The sequence below is a fragment of the Lepisma saccharinum genome, chromosome 24 (genome assembly GCF_977018435.1).
Source record: "Lepisma saccharinum chromosome 24, izLepSacc3.1, whole genome shotgun sequence".
NCBI classification, from domain to species: domain Eukaryota; kingdom Metazoa; phylum Arthropoda; class Insecta; order Zygentoma; family Lepismatidae; genus Lepisma; species Lepisma saccharinum.
This window is the reverse complement of record NC_139252.1, coordinates 36,132,251-36,157,291: the sequence shown is the minus strand read 5'-3', so window position 1 is coordinate 36,157,291 and position 25,041 is coordinate 36,132,251. Positions and strand designations below refer to the sequence as shown.

Genomic DNA, 25,041 nt, shown 5'->3' with positions numbered 1-25,041 from the left:
AAACACAAAGCTTATAAAGTTCGTAAAAGGCAATTTTAAATGTTTCTTTCAACTGTTACAGGGAGGTGCTGAAGAGTCTTTATTTTTAGTTCCTTTCTGCCTCATAATGTAGCTTTGTAAGATTGTAGCTTTTTGTGCTTCAGAAAAGCGTAACTAACTGAATAAAGTAGCCCCCAAATACACAATACATCGTCGCCTTGTAATCAAGGGGTCCCAGGTTTGATACCTGGTGGAGGCACAAGTGGTTCGGATCCCACTTTAAACTGTAGGTCCAATCCCGATTAGCCTTACTGTGCATAAAGTGGACTTAAAACACCAAATCAATCTTATCAATCAATCAATCAAATACACAATACCACCCTCGAATAGAAAATGTGTGATATAATAATGATACTATTTTCTTTGCCATGATGAAATATCTTGTTTCCTTGTTCAATGACTGAAACTCGGAACTTAGGACTACAAATGCGAGAATAGTTTTAGATGTGTTTAAAAGATTGATTCTCCTGCATGAAAACCACTGTAATGGTATAACAGAAATTATTTTCTAACCTCAAAAATGATAATTAATTAACATGAAGGACTACGACTGCAAGCAATAACGTTGCCAAAGCATGCAAATTTCCGCATCCTATTTCAATGATTAGTTGATACGGATTTATATTAAAGCCCACTATATGCACAGAGGCTAATCAGGATGAGAGCTACAGTTTCTAATGAATCCGAACCACTTAATGAAAGTTATCTCCACTGGGGATTGAACCCGGGACCTCTTGATATCAAGGCAGCAGTTTCATCGCTAGACCACCGGACTGGGGGCCAAATTTTAACCTTTACAATTCCTGTAATTTAAGAATTGGGTAGTTTGTGTAGTCTTTGATTCTTTAACATTGTATTTCTCCCTCTCGAATATTTGCCACGATAAGGATAGATATAACAATGAAACCAATGAGAGAACATCGCTAACACTCATGCAATTTTCGGTACTTGAAAAGAAACATAACACTTCTTTAGATTTTGAATGTCGTCCGACACTTATTCATATGAAATTCGTTTGTCACACCTGTGAGATCTGTTCTGAAATATAGTGATATGACTTATAGAGGCTAATAATAATTGTACACATTTAGCTCCATATGCCAACAAACAAAGAACAATCTCGCATCACAACCACTGAATACGTCCACCTACCCGACTGAAAACACTGTAGCACTGAAAACAAATCAAAACTATACATAGTACATCGTTAACAATTGTCTAAAACTTTGTTCTGGTAAGAACATAATGTACATTTGCATTTGGTGCAGAGTCTGAAGAAGACCTTGCTAGAAGGTTGAAACGTTACGTTTAGTTTATGTTTTATAATAAAATAAATTTCTGCCTTGGTCAGAATATTGAGTATTTGAATATACTTATTTTTGAATAGGTTTTTTGAGTGCCTCCGAATATCACAGAATGTTTTGTAAGTGTGTTCACTGGGGTACTGTTTCCACAAGCTCCAAGCCTGTTTCTTGTTTTTCAAAATAAGAATTAGTTCACTATCAAATGAAACCAGGTATTTCGCAGAGCAAGCTTTCTTGGTGGGAACAAAGTAATTTATTGCAGCATGCAGAACTTCCACAAACATCTCCACGGCGTCATTGATGTCTTCCTGTTCCAGCAGAAACCAGGGGTAGGCATCTAGTGCTCTACGAATTTCATTCCAGGGGGCTTTCGCCACAGGCGGCACGGTCCATTCTGGCGTTAGAGGTTCTTGACCTTCTCAGCGGACGGGAGGTGCACAGCGACATCGAGAGAGGCATGGTCTGAGGGAAGCAAGTTCCATTGTGGAGTTATCTCCATTCCACACAGTGTTGACAGCACATAGTCCAAATTACTTTCGCCTCGTGTTATGTGTATGTTATGTTGCTTCAACCCAATGCCGTGTATTAAAGTGTTGATAAACCATTTGTCATTTGAGCAATTGGCACTTCTGGTGGTTGGATTTTCCCAGTCAATTGAAAGATTGAAGTCACCACACAACAGGACATTTCCACACTTCATGGCTGCCAACACCGAATCCCTGCAAGCTTCAAGGATATGCAGGGGAGAGTTCTTGTGCAGGCGGTAGTAAGCACCAAGAAGAAGTTTTTTACCGTTCTGAATATTAAGTTCCACCCAAATTATTTCACAGGCTCGACTCAGATCACCACGTAGTTTACAGTTCCATTTTGTGTTTAAACAAATCATGACACCACCCTCACGTTGATTTAGACGGTCATTTCTAAAAATATTAAAGTGCTTGGCGAAGGAAGTTCAGCATCACTCACAGTATCTTTCAGCGAGGTCTCTGTAAAAACTAAACAGTCATATTGTATTAATTCACTGAGGTTTATAGCACAATCAGAGAGTTTCTTTCTTATGCTTTGTATATTCTGATAATATACAGAGAAGGTTTCATTTTGATTTGAGGGACTGGGGTTCAGGTGGATGTCACCGCACATGAGCATGAGGCAGAGCAGGTGAAAGTACCGGGTGACGGTTTGCTTACCTCGTGGTTGCTCCCCTTGGGTCGGTGACCGCGACAAGGTTGAGGAGGGTCCAGGTACACATCCAGCTGCAGGAAATAAAAAGGTCCTATTTGCTAGGTTCCATCCATCAAAGTTAGAGTCAATACTCAACACTGACACACTAGGAAGCTGTTCTCCACAAATATGATGTTGAAGCACACAAATGTAACAAAACACCAGAAGAACAATGACACTGTTTGCGGAGGAAAAACATGCTCTGAGTACAATCCGCCATCTTGAATAATAATAATAAAACACAAACATTCGACGTGTGCTGCACTGCAGAGACTTGGCAAACGTAGCGGTTCCTTCGTCAGTGGCAGTTCTGGGCCTACCAGATTGTGGCCTGTCCTAAACTGCACCCCCCCTCCATTTGATGATCTGGATTCGTTCAGCCTTGGTCAATGGCATGGTTCAGCACCTGTAAATGATACGCAATTATCACTTTCATATGCCCATAACTTCCTTATCCTTAAAGTTTTCATAAATCTGACTTCCACAAATGAATTCCTGGTAAAATTCTAGCCCAAAACCATACCCCATTTAAAAAAAATGAAGTTGGATCCAAGATGGCGGACGTTGTCATGACATGCACCAAAAAGTTTCCTCCTAGGCCTACCATGACCAATTGCTGGAATCTACACTCCCTTTCATTTTATAAGGGGTGGTCAGGGACTTTTGACTCAGCCTGTATGGTAGCGCTAACGAAACTCTTTAAGGCTGAAAGCAACACTAATGTAGCACTAGCGATGGGCGAAGTTTCTTGAGATTTCTAGACAAATGGCAGGCTACGTGAAGTTAGCCTGTTCAATTTTTGAATGGTCCTAATTTTGGAATTATAGGAGCACTAACAAAACTTTTTATGGCAGAAAACAGCACTAACGTAGCACTAACGATGGACAAAACTTGGTTAATTTTCTAGACAAGTGGCGGGCTAAGTTCACGGACCGGTTTGTTTCTTGTGGGCAGGCCCTTAGCAATTTTGTTATGCCATTGCATCCATTAATTACAAAATAACTAACTAGATAAAAAATAAAGCAAGTCATTTTCTCTCTATGTAGTATAATGCATATACATGAACTCCAAACTTAGTTGAATATTTATAATTACCAATGAAAAATTTTCTTCCATCCTTATCGATGCGAACGGCAAGCCAAATAATGAAAGGAGAGCAAGTGAATGCAATGACAACAGCCTGTGAGAAAAGTCTTGAGTCTCTCTTAGTAATGCATATCAACACTTTCGTCATGTTCGAAGGATCGATTGAGTCCCTGATGAACTCGCAAGTGGGAACTATGTTTGTTCCTTCAATGTGGGAGAATCTCTCAAACTTCAATAAAATGTCTGGAAACCACAGGTCAAGCTGGCAAAATCTGTAACAAAGAAGAAAAAGGAACATCTGCTCATATTTAAAGTTTTTTTGTTTTTTTTGTGGTGTGTATGTGTGTGTCAGGCCAAATGATGGTTACAATCTTTGGCCACATCACTGATTACGTTTTACTACCAATGGAATACTGACATAAAATGTATCAATACTGATAACTGACAGTCAGAGTTGAGAACAGTACTTAAAAAAATATATTAATGTGTTACCATTACAAATTACTTTAGTACTGAACCATTTATATATGCACTATACCCATTACAAACACACACTACAGTTCACATCATTGTCAGCTACAATGTTGATTGTTTTGATGAAAAGAAAAACTTTTCTCTTGTAAGAAATCAGGTTTTGATCTAATGAATTTTATTTACCAGTTCTTAATTTAGCAAGGTAGCAGACATAATATAACATGAACTAACAATTATTATTTTTATAGGGCTAAGCCGATGTAGATGTATCAGTATCGGAAAATCAGTTGGAATTTTTTTCCCAATACGTTCATATACGTTTCCGGCATTTTCGTATTGCACGAAATTTGCAAAATTACCACACAAGACTTTCATGGGGGTCTTAATTAACCTGGAAATTATGCAAAATTTGAAGTTTTTAATTCATTTTGCACCAGTATTGTTGGGAAAAAATGGATTTTGTGTTTAGATCAGTTATTTTAATATTGATATATAATTCTCAAATATTTTAAAGCAAATTGATATATGACTGTAGAAAACTTCTTACGTCACGTGCCGGTAACATATTTGTTAAAACACTAAAATAACACACAAACAGCATGATAAAAAACACATTGGAGTGGAATACTTACACAATAATGTTAATCCATATTTTGAACAACTTCTGATTCTTACAATTTTCAACTATCTGTATCAGTGGGAATCTCTCAGAGTGTCATCATCAGTATGGTATCAGTTTAATTGATTTGCTTTATTTTACTTTCCTTTCGTACCACTTTTGGCTAATTTGTGAAGATGGGGATGAGTGATGATATGATGAAATTGATGAATGGACACCTGGTGTTGTAGCACAATGTGCTAACCACTCCGCCATGGGGCCCAGCAGTATGGGTATCGGTTCAAAGTGGTATCATCTCAGTCTTATATTTTTATAAAGTAAAATATTTCTGTTATAGTCAGTATTCAGCTATAATAAATAATATATTTAAAAGTTTGTTAAAAATGTCACACAAACAGTCAAGAAGGTTAAAGTTACAGGTAAGGGTTTTCAAAGGCAATAGTTTAGTTACTGTGCCCCTAACATGTTACTTAACCATTAAAATCTATTAAATAATCACAACACAAGCAGGTCCTACCATATTCTACCTAAGTAGGTGGCCATATGTTGTTTTACATATGTAAATGTTGAATATCTGTATGGCAGAAAACAACAGGAAGAAAGAAACAGTGTAGTTACTTACCCAAAAGCAACAGTAAATTGAGCAAGCATGGCTATAAGCAGACATATAAATGGAGTCATAGGTTTCCTTGTCGTAAACACAGTAGGAAGGCAATACACTTCATTACACCCCTCTGCTAGTTCTGATTCGCTAGCAATCTGCCTCACCTATGAAAAATTCAATATTTTTTTCATTACAACTGTGTGATAGTATTCCCTTAAAAATCGCATGTCACATGCTGTTCCCACCTATAACGTAGCAGCTGGGAAGGTTCTGTTGGAAGATGAGAGCTAGAAGTTTTGATTGTTCAAACTTTCTCTACTATGGTTAGTGGTTTAGAAAAAATTGGTCACATGGTCTGACCCATGGTGAGTTTGCAGAAATTGCCGTCATCTTGGATTTTTCGATATATATTTTTAAAAAAATTATTATTGCATAATATGGCAATGTAATATGTCATTATTTTATGTTTTTGATGGAGAGATAGAAGTATGAGTTTGCAGAAATTGATGGCAAAATTTAAAATGCTGTTATTGTTATTTACTTACATTTTTTGCGAGTATAATACGTTTTCTTCAATTACGACATTTCAAGAGATAACTTCTCTCTTCTTCAGGTTTCGGTGTTTTACAAGCAATTCATAATATTCGTCAAAATATTTCTTCCATAGTCATCAGGATTAAGGGTTAGATGAAAAGTATAGGAAGATCGATTACGCACTGGAAATTTACGTGCTTTAAAGCCATTGTTTACCAAAGTTAAAACCTATAATACAAACTTATTTGTCTTCCTGTATGAACTTTCAAAAATTGTAAAAACTTTTAAAATTCTAAAAGCTGTTCACTATTTCACAGTCAAGTTGTCTGCAACGAGCTACCCTTGCGAATGTGGAAGCAGTTGAACTGGCTGTCTTTTGTTCATCATTTCTCCTCCCTCCCCTCCTGATTACATCATATCTAGTTCAAAATCTTGCTCTTTCGAAGCCTCACCCAAAACTTCTGGGGTGACGTAGAATCCAAGACTCTTATATTCTTTCTTATCCCATTTTTTAAACATTCCTGTCCAAACTTCATGTATATTCCCATCGTCCCTATTTAATTTGTTCTCTCTTTCTTTACAAATATATGATCCTTCATAAACGTTCCTTCTTTGTTTGTACATACGTTCAAGAACACTGTATTAATTCATTTTTCGTTTCCATTTTGACGAATAATTCCAGTCTTGTGAAGAATTAAAAATGAAAGTACTGTAGTTGAATCAGTACAGTCTCCTTCCAGGAAAAAGAGAAAAGACTCTGCTGAAGTTTATGTTTGTGTTGATACATAAATCGAAAGGATGAGAAAAGATATATGGGACAGTCTTTTGACGACAGAGACTCAAAGAATCAAGTGGTGTACTAAGAGATGGTGTAATTATAGACAAATACGACTTCTTCTATCATGTGACCTTTTACAGACCGTATATTCTAATGTCGATACAAGTAACTGAATATTTCGATCAGGATCCTCTACAATTGACTTCAAAGAAAACCGACAAGTCTCAAATAAGAAAATGCACTCCAAGGCTAAGTGAATCAAAATCCACATCAACCATATGTGTGGTTTGTAATCAGTTGAAATAGAAAGGAGAAACACAACTTTTCCGACTTTCTGAGCATCCAAGAGCACAGGATTCTCTCTGGATGTATTTTGAAATAACTTCTACCTTTAATGATGTGCCAAGTGTTTTTGCTTCAGGTACAATATATCAAAACAAGAAGTTTAAAGCCTCTAACAAGACTCAAAGTGATCCTGTATTAATACAGAAGCATCATAAGATAAGGAAATTTTTTGAAGGTTTGAATTTTCAAATAAATTGTATGATCTTCGTAATGAATTTATGAAGCAAAATCACAAACTTAGAATTTCAAAGATTTTGAATCTATGATCGTTGAAATGTATGGTGATAGTGCTTACTTTTTCTTATCCAAGGGAAAAATTCATTTCCTAGTTTGCCTCTCCATCTAGTATTTACTATTGTATGGTTGTAGATAAAGGACAGTCTACTGGTGTTGTTAAGGAATGCACAAATAGATCCGTAAAGAAGCAAAAAAATATGAGTTTAACTTGGATTGAAAATTTGGTGATGTGTGTGATATAAAGTCAGTGATGCAGTTTGAGCAATTTCAACTAGCAGAGGGGAAAAGGTTTCTACAAGAATTAGCAGCTTCAGCCTCTAAAACATTAAGTACTGAGCGTAGATACAACGTATTGTTACAAGTTGCTTATTTTCTCATTCATAATGGGTTGAAAACAAGAAGCTATTCAGAATTTAAGTAAACCAAAATAGCTTATCACTATGTTCAACCATCAAGGACTCTATTGCTGCTATGATATTGTCCTACGCCAAGATCAGATGTTAGCAAACAGAACTATCATTAGAGCTGAAGGACACGGTGGCTCAATACCACATTCAATAAATGTTGAGATTGTCGTACGTGATGCTATGGACAGTTATCATAAAGAAGCTACACTGTCAGGTATGCATGGAACACACGGCGCAGTACTAATTCCTTTTCAAAATCATGAGGTTCAAAATTACCAACCACATTCTATATTGGAAGAAATTCATAGTCCAGAAAACTATGTCTAGTAACTTTATGCCAAATAGTGATTTAGATACTGACATTAGAAAGCCAGAAAGGGATTGGGAACATGTTTAGTTTTTCTCGCGATTTCTTAATGATTGTAATGTGCCTCAGCTCAACTTCCCTGAAGACATACCATCAAGACAAGTAATCTCATGTTGATTGATTTAGTTTATTTTACTTCGCGTTTTGTGCCTTTTGGCTAATTTGCAAAGATGGGGATGAGTGATGAAATTGATGAATGGACATTCACAAACAACCAAGCCCGAGCGGGATTCGAACCCGGGACCCTTGGCGTCAGAGCACGATGTGCTAACTACTCGGCCACAGGGTCCGGCTAGTAATCTCATGTATTGGAACAAAACCAGCAGAGCTTTTGAAATTCTTGTAGAAAATTTAACAATGGGCCTACGTTCAGCTTAAGGGGCTGTAAATGAACATCATTATGCTCAGGCAGTTAGACCAATTTGGATGCTTTGTGGACTCGTAGAACCACTTCAATGGAAAGCATTTTTAGATAAATGTCAACATCAAAGTGTTCTGGAATGTTTTCAATTATTCACACTTGTAGTTCCCAATACACGAAGAAAGGCATTTATTGTATGAAACAAAAATGTTGTCCATATTCTAGTCAGTAGCACAATAGATTTTAGGGAATTCCGACATAATGAAGCACTTTGTTATTAGGATCTGTGTTTGTCTGTACGAGGGCTGCTGGAAAAGTTTCTGCAAACTACCACCAACAGCGGCGCTAGTGTTCCGCTATTATAAAAATCAGAAGAATAGACCTTTTTTATGTTTAAATTATCTTTGATTGTTTGTTTAAGCCTATTCGTTTATTTTTGACAGCAGTTTGAAGTAGTAGTTTCGTGTGAGAAATGGAAATTTCTCGTGAACACTTTTGGGCAATGATTTTTATGATTTCAAATGTAATTTAACACCGAAACAATGCATCGAGTGACTTCATTTGGCTTTTGGAGATGAAGCACCATCCAATAGGAATGTGTACAATTGGTTTTCCAAATTGCAGCGTAGTCGCACATTTCTCAGTGATGAATTTCATGAAGGTCATCCATCCACGTCTGTTGTTGCCAGTTATGTTGATGCTGTGCGTGAAATGATTGAGAGGGATCGGCATGTGACATACCGTGAGATTCAGGCATCCTTGAACATTGACATGAAAGCAATACATACGATTTTGCATGGTCATCTGAACATACGGAAACTTTCAAGCCGTTAGATCCCACACAACTTGACCGAAGCTCAAAAACAGGCTTTTGTAAATTGGTGTAAAGAAATGCTCAAAAAATTAAACCAAGGCAAGTCAAATTTGGTGTACTACATCGTTACAGGAGACGAAACTTGGATCTATTCATACGAACTAAAAACTAAACAACAATCCACTGTTCGGGTGTTTCAAAGTGAGCCGAAACCAACAAAAGTGGTTCATTCTAGGAGTGCTGGCAAGCAAATGATTGCTTCTTTCTTCGGTTATACCGGACATGTGGCAACAATAGCTTTAGAAGATTGTAAATAGATTGTAAAGAAGACTGTAAATACTGAGTGGTATACAACAATTTGTTTGCCAGAGGTAATCAATGAATTGCATAAAACAAACCCAAATTGTCGCATTATTCTTCACCACGACAACACCAGTTCCCACTCAGCACACCAAACTGTTGATTTTTTGTCCAGTAAAAATGTCGAATTAATGACTGACACCTGATTTATCACCTAATAACTTCTTTTTGTTCCCACACATGAAAAATAAAGATGCGTGGTGAGCGATTTGTGTCGCCTGAAGCAGCTGTTGACGCATTTCCAAACATCAGTTTCTGAGGTATCAGCTTCAGAGTGAAAAAATGCTTTCAAAATTGGTTTGAGCGTATGCAAAAGTGTATCGATCTTAAGGGTGAATACTTTGAAAAACAATAAAGCCATTCCCAGAATTTCACACGTCTGTTTCCATACTGATTGCAGAAACGTTTACAGCAGCCCTCGTATTAGCACCTAACTTGAGCAGGCAGACAATAATCGGGACTTCCATGTATGTAGTTTAAGAAAATGCTTACCACTTTTCTTTGCATTTGATATAATAGTGCACGTTGGTGTACTTTATATTACAGTAATTGCTTGAAACTCAAAGGGGAGCACCCTCCTGTGATATATGAAGACTTCACGACTCGTCATTTCAATGTTCATTTCAACAAAATACTTGGCAGTATTGCCTTAGGTCAACCATTAGAGCAACATTACAATAAGCCAGCTAAGGGACGAGGATGCATAAATGGAAATGGACGATGGTGCAATGTGCAGAGCAATTCATTGCAAAGGTACTGACTTGGCTCATCTAGATGAACTAGTTCCAACAATACAACCAAGCAAAATATCTTAACTTTTTGAAATTTTGTTCCCTGTTTTCAAATATGCTCTTCCACATAAAGCGTGCCTCTTTCAGTGCCATATGTACATGAACGTGCTGGAAAACAGACCAACACTGGGTCCTTTAAATTATGGTTATGTAGAAAATACTGTAATTACAACCCTATCGTAACAGATCATATAAGACCTCTGATTTTGTTCCACCCTGTACATGCCAGAAGTGCCTACGGTGTGTCCTTGCAGAGTTTGAAACTTCAATTTCTGTACATCTTTCAAGTGCAAAAGAAACAATTTATGTTTAAATGTTTGATTGAGATGAAAAATAAAGCACATGGAAACATTACATTTTTTTCAATTTAATGTCTCCCCTTTCAAAATTTAAAAGTCACATACCATTTATTCTTATTTGTAGAGCACATTCTGTGCTTTTTTTGAGCTCAACGTGCTTGAAAACCTATAAAATGACATACTACTCCCCCATATTACTCCACAAAAATTTTTTTTTAAAAAAAAATCGAAAATTCAAAATGGCGGACATTTCTAGAAAATGACCACATATCAGATATTTGACCAACTTTTCTTTTATGCCTACATATCATAGAAGTCATATAAACAAAAAAAAATTCTGGTTCTCAAAATTCCAATAGAACTCGTCTAGCTCCTAGACTACTATTGATGTTCAGGAATACAATGGCAAAAAATAACACACTAAAATGTTGAAGTTTCATGGGTTTTCACAGCTTCTTTTAACCCTTTTACTTCATTTTTACTGTTAATTGTTTCACATCACTTTTATACGAGGGTCACTATTTATATTTTGAGCCTTGGCAACACTGATTGAAGTTAGGCGCGATTTGACATTTGCACGGAATCGTCTGGCATTATTGACCATAACGTACTTCAAATGTTTTGTCAATAGCTTCATTTGCGTTGTTTATGTTGCCTTGGAGATTGCGCGACAACAATAAAATGGAATTAACTCGTGAACATTTTCGTGCGATGATTTTTTACGATTTTCGACGTGGATTATCAAGACAAGAGTGCATCGATCAACTTACTTCCACATTTGGCGATGAAGCCCCATCCTTTACCACTGTGAAACGCTGGTATGTTTAATCGTGGCCGCCATTCGCTCACCGACGAGAATCGCGAAGGTCGTCCAAAATCAGTTGTTGTTCAAGAAAACATTGATGCTGTGCAAAACCTAATACTGCAAGATCGTCATGTGACATACTGTGAGATTGAGGCAACCATAGGCATTAGTTCCACCAGCATATATAAAATATTACATGATCATTTAGCTGTGAGAAAGGTATGTTCTCGTTGGATCCCACACAATTTGACAAAAACTCAAAAAGACGCTCGCGTCAATTGGTGCAAACAAATGCTCAATAAATACAATCGTGGTGCTTCAAAAGACGTATATAAGATTGTAACAGGTGACGAATCATGGATACATGCATATGAGCCGGAACGTAAACAGCAGTCGACTGTTTGATTTGATTTAGTTTATTTTACTTCGCGTTTTGTGCCTCTTGGCTAATTTGCGAAGATGGGGATGAGTGATGAAATGATGAAATTGATGAATGGACTTTCACAAACAACCAAGCCCGACCGGGATTCGAACCCGGGACCCTTGGCGTCGCAGCGCGATGTGCTAACCGCTCGGCCAAAGGGTCGGGCAGCAGTCGACTGTATGGGTGTTTCAAGATGAACCCAATCTAACAAAAATTGTTCGCGCTCTAAGCACATTGAAACAAAAGGTCGCCTGTTTCTTCGGGAAAACTGGTCATGTGGCAACTGTGCCTTTAGAGGAACGTAGAACGGTCAACTCTGAATGGTACACAACAATTTGTTTGCCAGAGGTCTTCGGTCAAATACGGAAAACAAACAAACGCCGTCGGATCATTCTTCATCAAGATAATGCCAGCTGTCACACATCTCGTCTAACAACCGACTTTATGAACAGTCCAAAAATCGAATTGATGGGTCATCCGCCATACAGTCCTGATTTGGCACCCAATGACTTCTTCTTGTTCCCGAATGTCAAGAATAAATTGCGTGGACAACGATTTTCGTCGGCGGAAGATGTCGTTGATGCGTTCAAAAACCATATTATGGATGTGTCTCAAGAAGATTGGAAAAACTTCTTTGACAAATGGTTCGAACGAATGCAAAAGTGTATTGACCATAAAGGAGAATACTTCGAAAAACAATACAGCAGTTTTCAATGCCCAATTCCTGTTTTTTCATTGTTAGGCTCAAAATATAAATAGTGACCCTCGTATCTCCATGTGAGCTCCCACTTAGCCAAAATGGTTGGTGCTCTTGCCTTTGATGCGAGTGGTACCAGGTTCAATCCCTGGTGGAAGTTCCAAAATGTCTCTGTTTACCCAGCATCGTAAGGACAATTGGGGAGCTATTGAAACCAGAAAGCATCAGTGATGGGTCTGAATAAAATGACCACACATCTACAGCGAAGAGATGTTTGACGGGCCCAGCACCATGAAGTTTTTCAAGTTATTATGCAGTGCTATTAACGATCGAGTTGGCTGTGGAGCGGCGGCTAGCACGTCACGGAGTGACAGCGAGTCTGCCGGCATTTAGACCCACAGCTGTATCCAGATAGCTGGTGTCCAGTTTGCAAGTGTTTGTGAAGTGTTAAGTTCACGGTTGCTATAATTTCTTGATTATGAAATTCCCTGACATTTCCAGGTTTTCCAGTCCAAAAATGCAATTTTTCCAGACATGTTTATCATCATGATTTTTGATTTGAACCTTGTGTTTTTCAATTAAATATATAATCTGTAAATTATTATGAATATTCACTTTCAAAACTTTTATGGGGGGCAAATTTCATTCTACACACACAAGAACACATGAAAATTCAAAGAGTAAAATATAAAATTACAATCGGTATCAAATGTATTGGGTGCATCTAGCCTTCAGGCTAAGGTAACAGAAGTACATTATTTCACCATAACAGATCTCCACAATATAAAAACAACAAAGTTCATAAACTATACACAATTTTTCATTTTCTGGTGGATTTATAGTGTTGTAGAAAATGCTCCTTTTTTTTGCTTACATTTATAAGTACACAGCATATGGAGAATTTTTTGTTGCATATAAGAATTCTATAGGAAATGCCAACAAGACTAAGATCTATAAAATAATAGACAATAGCCTCATCTTCACCAACCTTTCCGATAATTATGATCACATTGTCAATATACAGGGTGAGCATAAAGTCTTTCCCTGATTATGAATATTTATATCTCAACTTCCACGGTAGATAGGCAAATAAAACCTAAGGCAATAAGTAGTGCAATACGTCAAGTTTTTTTTCCATTTCTTTGTTTTGTCTGATTCTCTCTTGTCTGATTTCTTCTTCTCTTGTGTCTCAGTTAGCGTAATTTTCAGATGAAGCAACATTTCACATATCCGGGAAAGTAAACAGACATATTGTCTGGATATGGGGGTCGGAAAACCCACATGTCGTGTTACAGCACATAAGGGACAGCCCGAAAGTGAATGTTTGGTGTGGCTTAATGCACAACAAAATTATTTGACCGTTCTTTTTCATTGAGCCTACCATTACGTCAACAGTTTACCTGGACATGTTGAAACTTTACGTTGCGCCTCAGTTACTGGTTAACTGTTCGCCAGTTCTTGCATGACACCTTTCCAGACAGATGGATCGGTAGCGACGGTCCCATATCATGGGCACTGCGTTCGCCGGACATAACACCTCTTGACCTTTTTTTATGGGGTTACGTTAAGGACACAAGTGTTTAGTTCACCAGTTCCTGATATGCAAACTCTTCAGGCACGAATACAGGATGCTATAGAGACGGTGACGGAAGAGATGTTGGCAAAGACATGGAGAGAAATTGATTATTGCCTATACGTTCTAAGGGCAACAAAGTTGAGCACATGTCGAAGTGTACTGAAGTGTACTGATAACAAAACATTATGAGTTTTAAGCTACCATTTCCAACAAACCGCATATCTGTATCTAGCATAGTTCTTTAGCAATAAAAGTTTGTAATCAGGGAAAGACTTTATGCTCACCCTGTACTTTAGTTATCAATCAGATATTTGGACTGCAAGTTTTACTTTGACATTCTTTCCAATATCTAGTATTATAAAAGTGAAACTTTATTACAGAAATTCCAAGGAATCATAAGAACGAAAGTAACAAGTTTCTGAACTGAATCTTCCTTGGGAGTGGAATAACAAGAACCGAATCCAGAAGTAGAAGTGAACTGCTTGTTCATTTTGCAACTCTTTCTCTTGCAGACTCCAAAATGCATGTAAATTCCAGACGATCTGCAAAATTACCTGACATTTCCCTGTTTTCCAGATGTGTAGCAACCCTGTAAGTGGTTAACAAGTGTTTTAGATTGTTTTGTTTTAGTTATGTAAACTATGCTAGATACAGATATGCGGTTTGTTGGAAATGGTAGCTTCTCTGCAGTCTAATAATGTCACACTATATGTACAATTCAAAACAACATTTTTTTTATATACGACTCTTACATCATTACGAATTCTTGCAGGGAAGTTAGAATGAGATTTGCAGCAGAATTCCCAGATGTTCCTGTTCCACACAGAGACAGTATTTGAAAACTTGTGAACAAATTTAGTCAAACAGGGTCTGTTCTTAAGAAGCAAACGGTAAAACAGCATACTCAGGAGAAACTCGACGACGTTGGAGCATGAATGGAACATACTCCTCAAAAATCCCTCCGGCGCTTTGCACAAGAATGACATGACATCTGCGTGGCGAGATACCAAACTTTTAAACCTGAAGCCATACATTAGAAGAATTCAAAGAAAACATCGGGAGAGAAATTGAAGCCATTTAGGAAGAGGAACTGATACATGTTAGTGATAATTTCCTTAAAAAAAGCTGTAAATGTGTGGAAGCAGGAGGAAAACATTTCAAACACCTCTTGTAACAAGTTACGTGCTCATATTAATTGTAGCTGTCAATGTAATTCTACGAGCTTATTTCATTACATAACTAGCGGTTCCAGTTACGAGGATGTTGAATCCAGTTTGCCGGCAGATGTGCTGTCACTGCTCGGCATGCTAGCCGCCACTCCACGGCTAACTCGACCATTAAAGACATCGTATATGTCTACAATAATTGCAATAGTGAGGTTGATGACTAGACTCAGGTTTTTACCTCAATGTCCTTTTTCCTATTCCTTTCTAGTAAAATATAAGCTTGTTAGAAACAACACAAAACATGCTGAAAGTTTGTCCAAGCTTTTGACTTCATCTTGGAGTCATCATCAGGGCTGGTCGAGAGACAGCAAAGAAGACACGTGCGAGGTTGCTTCCTGTGTCTCAACGTCATTGGAACTTTCATTCTGTCGGTGGAAATACCTACTGTGAACAACTTAAAATACCTGCACCAGAACTTTTAAATTAAAATACTCTACCGGATATAGTTGTCGTGTGTCCTTCGTGTTGGATCTGAAAATCTGTCGCAGGGCACTTAAACATTTCTCCATATGGCCTTTGACGAATGAGAATTTTGGGCTTTCAGGGAAGAACTGAATGGCAGTGGCACATGCAAGGAACGGAAGACTACCCAGAAACACATAAGACTTCCAAACACCAATGTGGTACTCCTTCCAGTTGTAGAATCCTCTTGTGTTAGGTCTCTGGAGCAAAAGGAGTCCTAGGGTGACAAGATAACGATAAAAGAGAAAAGTATTAACGAACGAACTGATACGTTTTGTAGTGTTAAAAAATATGGTACTTTCCGATACTAACCAGGAAAATACTTTTCTGGGGACCAAATATCCTCGGAATTATGTAAGTTTTCTTAGTTCTGTTTCAAAAGTGCATGTCAATGTCGTGGTTATCCCCTTAATTGTGGCATTTTCTGAACAAGCCCCTACTGGAAAATGGAAGTTCTTTAGCAAATTTCCATTTCATCACTCCCTTCTTTTTCCAATTCATAATCACAGTCATTGCTTTTAAGGTCAACAACAAGTGCAACTCTGGATTCAACAATAGCATTGCAGTTACATTGTTGCCTTGTAATCAAGGGATCCTGGATTCGATACACAGTGGAGGCATATTGCACAGTCGTTTGAATCCCACTTTAAACTGTAGGTTCAGTCCTGATTAGTCTATATGTGCATAAAGTGGACTTAAAACAAAACTTAACAAAAAGAAGTAAAAAAAAAGTAAAGTGCTCCCCTGTGCTTTGCACCATGCCATGAAGGCAAATAGGGGATGTGGAGTTAGGGTCCCACACTTTCTTGATCACAGCCGAAGGTGGGGGGTGATGTGATCAGCACCATGCTCCTCGCCGCATTCACCCCACATTTTCCGCCAGGTACCCACTTTATACGATGCTGGGTGGGCACCAGAGCTGCTTGAACAAGTGGGGAAAAATCCCCCCATCGGGGATCGAACCTGGGTCTCTCGAATGGTAGTCAGATGCGTAACGACTGAGCTATCGTGATTTAACCAAAAAGAAGTGCAACTTAATGTACGTGTGACGCAAACTTCATTTCTTAGTCATATTTCAATTTTCTATTATGCACAAACTACACCGCATGAGAGCTGAGAACTTTTCTTATGTCTAACTGATACTCTTTCATCTCTTCTTCATCTTCTTCCTCTTGGGCTACTGTTTTTGTCTTTACTACAGCTAGCAGTTCTCACCTAACGTGATTGTTATTCATGATTGGGGAAGAAAAGACATGGTTGAATAAAAATTACACGTAAGCAAATTACTATCTCTTTCTGCGAAACTTACTTCTAGAGGTTCTATTAATTTTGGTGGCGCATATATATACGAGGGCCACTATTTATATTTTGAGCCTTGGCAACACTGATTGAAGTTAGGTGCAATTTGATGTTTGCACGGAATCGTCTGGCATTATTGACCATAACGTACTTCAAATGTTTTGTCAATAGCTTCATTTGCGTTGTTTATGTTGCCTTGGAGATTGCGCGACAACAATAAAATGGAATTAACTCGTGAACATTTTCGTGCGATGATTTTTTACGATTTTCGACGTGGATTATCAAGACAAGAGTGCATCGATCAACTTACTTCCACATTTGGCGATGAAGTCCCATCCTTTACCACTGTGAAACGCTGGTATGTTTAATCGTGGCCGCCATTCGCTCACCGACGAGAATCGCGAAGGTCGTCCAAAATCAGTTGTTGTTCAAGAAAACATTGATGCTGTGCAAAACCTAATACTGCAAGATCGTCATGTGACATACTGTGAGATTGAGGCAACCATAGGCATTAGTTCCACCAGCATATATAAAATATTACATGATCATTTAGCTGTGAGAAAGGTATGTTCTCGTTGGATCCCACACAATTTGACAAAAACTCAAAAAGACGCTCGCGTCAATTGGTGCAAACAAATGCTCAATAAATACAATCGTGGTGCTTCAAAAGACGTATATAAGATTGTAACAGGTGACGAATCATGGATATATGCATATGAGCCGGAACGTAAACAGCAGTCGACTGTATGGGTGTTTCAAGATGAACCCAATCCAACAAAAGTTGTTCGCGCTCTAAGCACATCGAAACAAATGGACGCCTGTTTTTTCGGAAAAACTGGTCATGTGGCAACTGTGCCTTTAGAGGAACGTAGAACGGTCAACTCTGAATGGTACACAACAATTTGTTTGCCAGAGGTCTTCGGTCAAATATGGAAAACAAACAAACGCCGTCGGATCGTCGGATCATTCTTCATCAAGACAATGCCAGCTGTCACACATCTCGTCTAACAACCGACTTTATGAACAGTCAAAAAATCGAATTGATGGGTCATCCACCATACAGTCCTGATTTGGCACCCAATGACTTCTTCTTGTTCCCGAATGTCAAGAATAAATTGCGTGGACAACGATTTTCGTCGGCGGAAGACGCCGTTGATGCGTTCAAAAACCATATTATGGAGGTGTCTCAAGAAGATTGGAAAAACTAATTTGACAAATGTTTCGAATGAATGCAAAAGTGTATTGACCATAAAGGAGAATACTTCGAAAAACAATAAAGCAGTTTTCAATGCCAAATTCCTGTTTTTTCATTGTTAGGCTCAAAATATAAATAGTGACCCTCGTATATATACTCTTTCGCAGAAAGAGTTAGTAATTTGCTTACATGTAATTGTTATTCAACCATGTCTTTTCTTCCCCAATCATGAATAACAATCACGTTATGTGATTATATATATATATATATATATATATATATACACCTTCCGCATTGCAACAGCACATTGCAGATGACATATACAGGGTGTTTCTAAAGGTCGTTTACAACGCTTGGGAGGTGATTCCTCACACGAAAACAAGCAAAAAGTCTAAGTTCCATTTTTACGACTGAGGCTTCGTTTCCGAGATAGGAGCCTCGCAAAAGGTGACAAAGTGAACGTCACACCTAACTGGGACGAATACTATCACAGATAGAGAGGCGGTTCCAAGGGAATCATAAAGGAATCGTATGTGCTCAGTCCGGAAGTCACTATGAAAAGTTCACTGCACGCATGCGCAATGGAGTCCTCAAAGGAATTGGGGATTTCCAGCAACAACAATGCATGGAAAAGGTATGTAACGCAGCAAGAAGGACCGTGACAATGAGAAATGCGTTAAAGACAACACATCCCGACCTCAAACATCAAAACATGACCACCGAACACAAAATCCGAAAAGTTGAGCACGGTTGCATACCCCAGTTACACGCGAGGAATGAACGAATCATGTCATGTGGCATACGAGAGACAGGAGGAGGGAAAGAAAAACACAATATCAGATGATTGCGACAACGTGTATTTTTACACGCGACAACTGCGTAATATCCCCCCCCACACACACACACAACAAACAACAAATGCTACAATATCTTACGCACAGACAGTCCGTGTCACTGTACACCAACTGAAGATGTCACTTTCACCACACAAAGGGGTGGGGAGCAATACCAAAAGTGTTCTCACTGGTATTTGCCGAGGGCAATAATCACAGACGGTTTTCAAAATGTCTGCCGTTTACTTCTACGCAGAGATGACAGCGACGAATCAAGGATTGTCGAGTACGAGCAAACAAGCCAGGTGTATCTGCTACCGTCGCGGCGGCGACGTTGATGCGAGCAACGAGGTCCTCAGCTGATGTGACAGGTGTGTCGTATACGAGGGTTTTCATTTCTCCCCAGAAGAAAAAATCGAGAGGGTTGAGATCTGGCGACCTCGGTGGCCAATGCACAGGCTCATCCCTACCAATGAACCTATTGCGAAACACGTCATGCAGGAAATGTCGTACATTACGATCGAAATGAGCTGGTGCACCATCGTGTTGGTACCACATTTCTTGCCGCAGTGCCAAAGGTACGGTCTCCAACAGTTCAGGCAGAACCTCACTAAGAAATGCATGATACGTGCGACCATTCAGGCGAACAGGGAGAATGTATGGTCCAATTAAATGATCATGTACTATCCCGCACCACACATTCACTGAAAACCTGTGCTGGTGATGGGCCACAAAAAGTGCATGTGGGTTGTCAAAGTCCCATACATGACTGTTTCTACTATTGAAGACATCCATCCTGGTGAAAATGGCTTCATCTGTTCACAATACGTTTGCCCCGAAGTGAGGGTTTGTGTCCAGCTGATGCAACAACCATTGGCAAAACTCCATACGAGGGCGAAAGTCACGAGGTAACAGTTCTTGTACTTTCTGCAGTTTAAAAGGGTGCATTCCTTCATCTGACAACACTCGCCAAACATTCACATGAGACGTGTTTCGTGCCCGAGCGAGTACTCGCGTACTGGTGCCAGGATGTTCTGCGACCGCTGTTAACACATCTTCTGCAAACTGATGTGTGCGTACACTTCGGGGTCTTCCAACTTCTTGTCGCGGTGGTAACACTGACCCTGTTTCACGCAGTCGACTGTCCACTACCTGAAAGAAGGTGTGAGACGGTAAACGTCTATGTGGAAAGCGTTCTCCATAAAGACACCTTGCCTCACGGCTATTACCACGTGCCTCCCCATACATGAGATGCATGTCTGCTAGCTGCTGGGTCGTATACGCAGCCATCTGTGTAATAGGGAGCTGGAACTGCAAAGTATTGTTTTTGTTTAACACTGGCACACTGCACAAATTGGCCGTATCACCGTACGAACACCACAGACCAATTGTTGCGATACTTGACTTGCCCACTCCACCACGTCAACTTCTTTCAATGCAACATACTAGTACTCTTCAATGCGTATGACAACCTAGAGCGAACTGCTGATCATATCCCAGCACCTGCAACACGATTGGGACGACTGCCGGAGAGAACCAACCCTTCGAGCTCCTCTCGCGGGAACAGCAGTCATGAAGGTCAAACGTAGACTACGAGAGCCAGACTTGCCTGTGCAGCGCTTCCAAAACTGGTCTCTTTTACGTCACAATGATCGCGTGCGAACACTTTTGGTATTGCTCCCCACCCCCTTTGTGTGGTGAAAGTGACATCTTCAGTTGGTGTACAGTGACACGGACTGTCTGTGCGTAAGATATTGTAGCATTTGTTGTTTGTTGTGTGTGTGTGGGGGGGGGGATATTACGTAGTTGTCGCGTGTAAAAATACACGTTGTCGCAATCATCTGATATTGTGTTTTTCTTTCCCTCCTCCTGTCTCTCGTATGCCACATGACATGATTCGTTCATTCCTCGCGTGTAACTGGGGTATGCAACCGTGCTCAACTTTTCGGATTTTGTGTTCGGTGGTCATGTTTTGATGTTTGAGGTCGGGATGTGTTGTCTTTAACGCATTTCTCATTGTCACGGTCCTTCTTGCTGCGTTACATACCTTTTCCATGCATTGTTGTTGCTGGAAATCCCCAATTCCTTTGAGGACTCCATTGCGCATGCGTGCAGTGAACTTTTCATAGTGACTTCCGGACTGAGCACATACGATTCCTTTATGATTCCCTTGGAACCGCCTCTCTATCTGTGATAGTATTCGTCCCAGTTAGGTGTGACGTTCACTTTGTCACCTTTTGCGAGGCTCCTATCTCGGAAACGAAGCCTCAGTCGTAAAAATGGAACTTAGACTTTTTGCTTGTTTTCGTGTGAGGAATCACCTCCCAAGCGTTGTAAACGACCTTTAGAAACACCCTGTATACATACCCCATCCACACTTAAGGAGTTAAATGTTATCATACTTCATCATCTCCAGTCTCAGGATGCTTCAGGATAGAAGTCCAACTGCTTTCTTCTCATTCTCTCTACTGCCTGCTCTTTCCACCGATATCATGGTTTCACTTTGTCTTTTTCCTCAATCCTTCTTTCTAGATCCTTCCTCTTCACATGCTCATCTCATCTGTGCCTGATCTATAAAATATGCTTCACTACACCCACTCTCTGTCAAAGCTCCTCAGTCCTCATTGTGTCTCATCTGGCCTTCCCTGCTATACCTCTTAAGAATTTAATTCCAAATGCATTCATTGTCCACAACTCTGCTTCATGCATAATTATAGGTAGAGCTCGGACGTTTGGCAAAATGCATTTGTTTTCCTACATTGATAAAACTTTTCTTGGTATACATTTTTATGTTGTTGCTATTGTTTTAGAGGCTTTTTAATTTTGCCTATTTTATATCCTACTGCCTATTTTTAATTTTAATGCTTTTTTTTTTCATTTTCAATAAAATTTTAGAATGTTTGTTTAACAAATGTGCACAACTTATTTTTCTTTCATAAACGTTTATTAGCACATTATGGTGTTGCCAAGACAATTACAAAGCTGTAAAAGGGGTGAAACTCTTATAGCATCCATGAAAGTATTCGAGGAATCGGTGCAGCAGCTGGTTGAAGTACCAGGAGAAAAAGTTAGCTGTTGCAGAAAAGTGTGAATGTGTAATGAGTACAAATGTGGAACTGGAAAAATTGAAAACAATTTGTGATATTCCTTTCTTACTTACTTCTTCTTCCCCTTCGTGCTGTTAGGCTTCGGGGTCCTTCAGCCATCTGCTAAAACTCTTCCTATCTTGTGCCATTCTCTTAACTTCCATTAATGTCTTCCCTCTTTTAGTAACCATTTCTGACAGCTATTGTTCCCATTCTATCCGAGGTCTTCCTCTTCCTTCTGGTCACGCTTACATTACTTGTGTCGGTTTTCTTTCTTCTCCCATTCTGATAACATGACCATACCAGCCTCCTGTGTTCTTCTCTCTATTATCTCTTCAATTGATTCTACTTGTAGCTGTTCCCTGATTTTAGTTTTCCTGATTCTATCTCGTCTTGTTTTCGCTACCACTCTTCTGAGGAATTTCATCGATGTTGATATTAATCTACGTTTATGCTTATTTTGGAGCATTAAGCTTTCTATGCCATAGAGCATTGTTGGGGTAATTATGGTTTTATAAATCCTTAATTGTGATATTCCTAAAGGCAGAAATTCTTTTTCTGATGATATGAATCTGGTTACAATAGCCTGTTTGATGGATGCTCCAATTACTTCTCTCGAAGAGAGAGATCATTTCCTGTTACAAAAAAGCATTCTTTCTGGCTAGCTATGAATGTTGAGGGGTTAGGTGCAATCAAGAAAACAAAGGAAAGAAAAATGTTATTTCATGTAGATTTTAACTTTTTGAGTGAAATTATAAATACAAGTGAATTGGAATTTGCAACATTTTTCCAGTTTATTGTGCCTACCTTTTTTAGCTTTTGGTGCCTATTTTCCACGTATAATGTCCATTTGCCAGCCTATTCTAATGAAAATAAATGCCTCAACTTCTCGGGCTCTAATTATAGGTATTACGTAGGCACTTCCTTGTTCCATATGAATCCCCTGACTTTGAAGAGGATTCAGTTCTTGGGCTCTAATTATAGGTATTACGTAGGCACTTCCTTCTTCTATATGAATACCCTGATTTTGAAGAGGATTCAGTTCTTGAGCTCTAATTATAGGTATTACGTAGGCACTTCCTTGTTCCATATGAATCCCAACTTTGAAGAGGATTCAGTTCTCAGGCTCTAATTATATGTATTACATAGGCACTTCCTTGTTCCATATGAAAACCCTAACTTTCAAGAGGATTCAGTTCCATGTTCTCTTCATCCATTTATCTCCTCATCTATTCTTCTGCTTCCTTCAGTAATATATCAGTTATAAATATTCTTATTCTCTCTCAGTGCATCTGTGAATTTTTTAAAGAAAAGCTCCAGAAGACTGATACAGCAAAATTGCACATACTCCAAAATTTATAAATAATCTGAGCATGTTTAAAATTTCTTCGAAGTGGTATTTTGGCTTATCTCTTAAATAACAGAACCTACAACTTTGTTTGATTCTGTGTTTTGCAAATATGTTTTTAGACATGGGTTGATAAAAATATATAATCAAGGCAGCTGATTTGTATATTTCTTTGTTAGTCAATCACTACAATGGGAATGAATGATGATTAGATGAAACTGAAGTCAAGCTCACGACTTGAACCTGGACTGTTGGCATAGCTCAACACATTCAACCACTGAGGCATCTCAAATCAGCTGATGATTAGAATGTTATTACAACTGTATTACCCAGCAAATATATGTATTAACAACTTAATCATACAATAACAAGTATTTTATCAGCAGAGAACGGTTTGATTTAATTTGGTTCTTAAAATAGTTATTGGTGTTGCAGCATAAAGGCTATTTGCCCCTTCACCCAATAGGAGACTCGATCTACTTAAAAACAATAAAAGCTAATTTGAGCCAGTACGTAAATAAAAATTAAAACTGCAATAAAACTTCTTAAGAACAGTAATAAAATAAAAAACTGACTGAAAGCTGAAGCTATATACCTCACAGTATCTGGACTGCAGGTGCATGTACCACAGCCTAGTTAACCTGCACTAATGCTATTTCCAGGGTGTACTGATGAAGAGAGGTTGGAATTGTTAGAAATTAAAATTTTGTTAATGAAAATAGGTTACCTGGAATTATCCCAAGGCCACATAAGGCGAAGAGAGCTAGGCTTCCCATAATAAACCCTCTGCTCTGTGGAACCTGGAATTCCATGATGTAGGCCCAGACTACTACATACAATCCTGACATGCTAGAAATCAAGATATCAAAAAAATATTTACAATAAACCTAGCTTAACAACAAAATTTTCAAAAACAAAATAGGCAAGAAGAATGATATAGATATTGCGACTGTACAGATATTCATACCAATGTACCAGTATCGGTTGAAATTTAGTCACCGTTACCACCTAATACTTTTCTGGAATTTGGGTGTCTCGCAAAAATGGCCCATGATACTTTAGTCTAAATATCCTGGAAATTATGCAAAATGCAGAATTTTCATTATTTTTCAACAGCATTGTGTGGAGAAATTGATTTGTTTTAAAGTGATTATCTCATGTGAAAATATGAATATTTTTGAAGCAAACTAGGGTAGATTTCTATGGTACAGTCGCAATGGGATACTTATTTATAAAAAATTACGAAGTACTACTTTGAATGGCATGAACTGCATCCTACCTGGCCTACCTTACTACTTATAAAGCTGAAGTTAATGTTACGATTTGGCACACACAGTGTAGAAATTTCAGCAAAAAATAAAGGCTTGACCAGGACTCAAACCTGGGTCTCTGGCATACGTTCCATTGGCACAGGACCAACAGCTAGCCCTGAATATATAAAAGTTTGAGT

General features: G+C 38.6%; 1 protein-coding gene across 3 annotated transcripts in view; it reads right to left on the bottom strand.

Annotated features, from left to right (window-relative positions):
* The window catches only part of LOC145978032 (synaptic vesicle glycoprotein 2B-like), a 53,562-nt gene that overhangs the window by 8,295 nt on the left and 20,226 nt on the right, over positions 1 to 25,041 (bottom strand). For 2 of the 3 annotated variants that reach the window (XM_083110420.1, XM_083110419.1), the window contains exons 6-9: positions 24,319 to 24,440; positions 15,806 to 16,047; positions 5,366 to 5,511; positions 3,660 to 3,922 (exon numbers count right to left, since the gene is read on the bottom strand). In XM_083110420.1, coding sequence (XP_082966546.1) covers positions 3,660 to 3,922; positions 5,366 to 5,511; positions 15,806 to 16,047; positions 24,319 to 24,440 — 773 coding nt within the window. Of the gene's footprint in view, positions 1 to 2,907; positions 2,971 to 3,659; positions 3,923 to 5,365; positions 5,512 to 15,805; positions 16,048 to 24,318; positions 24,441 to 25,041 lie in introns of those variants that run through there. The other variant, XM_083110421.1, reaches the window with a different exon arrangement.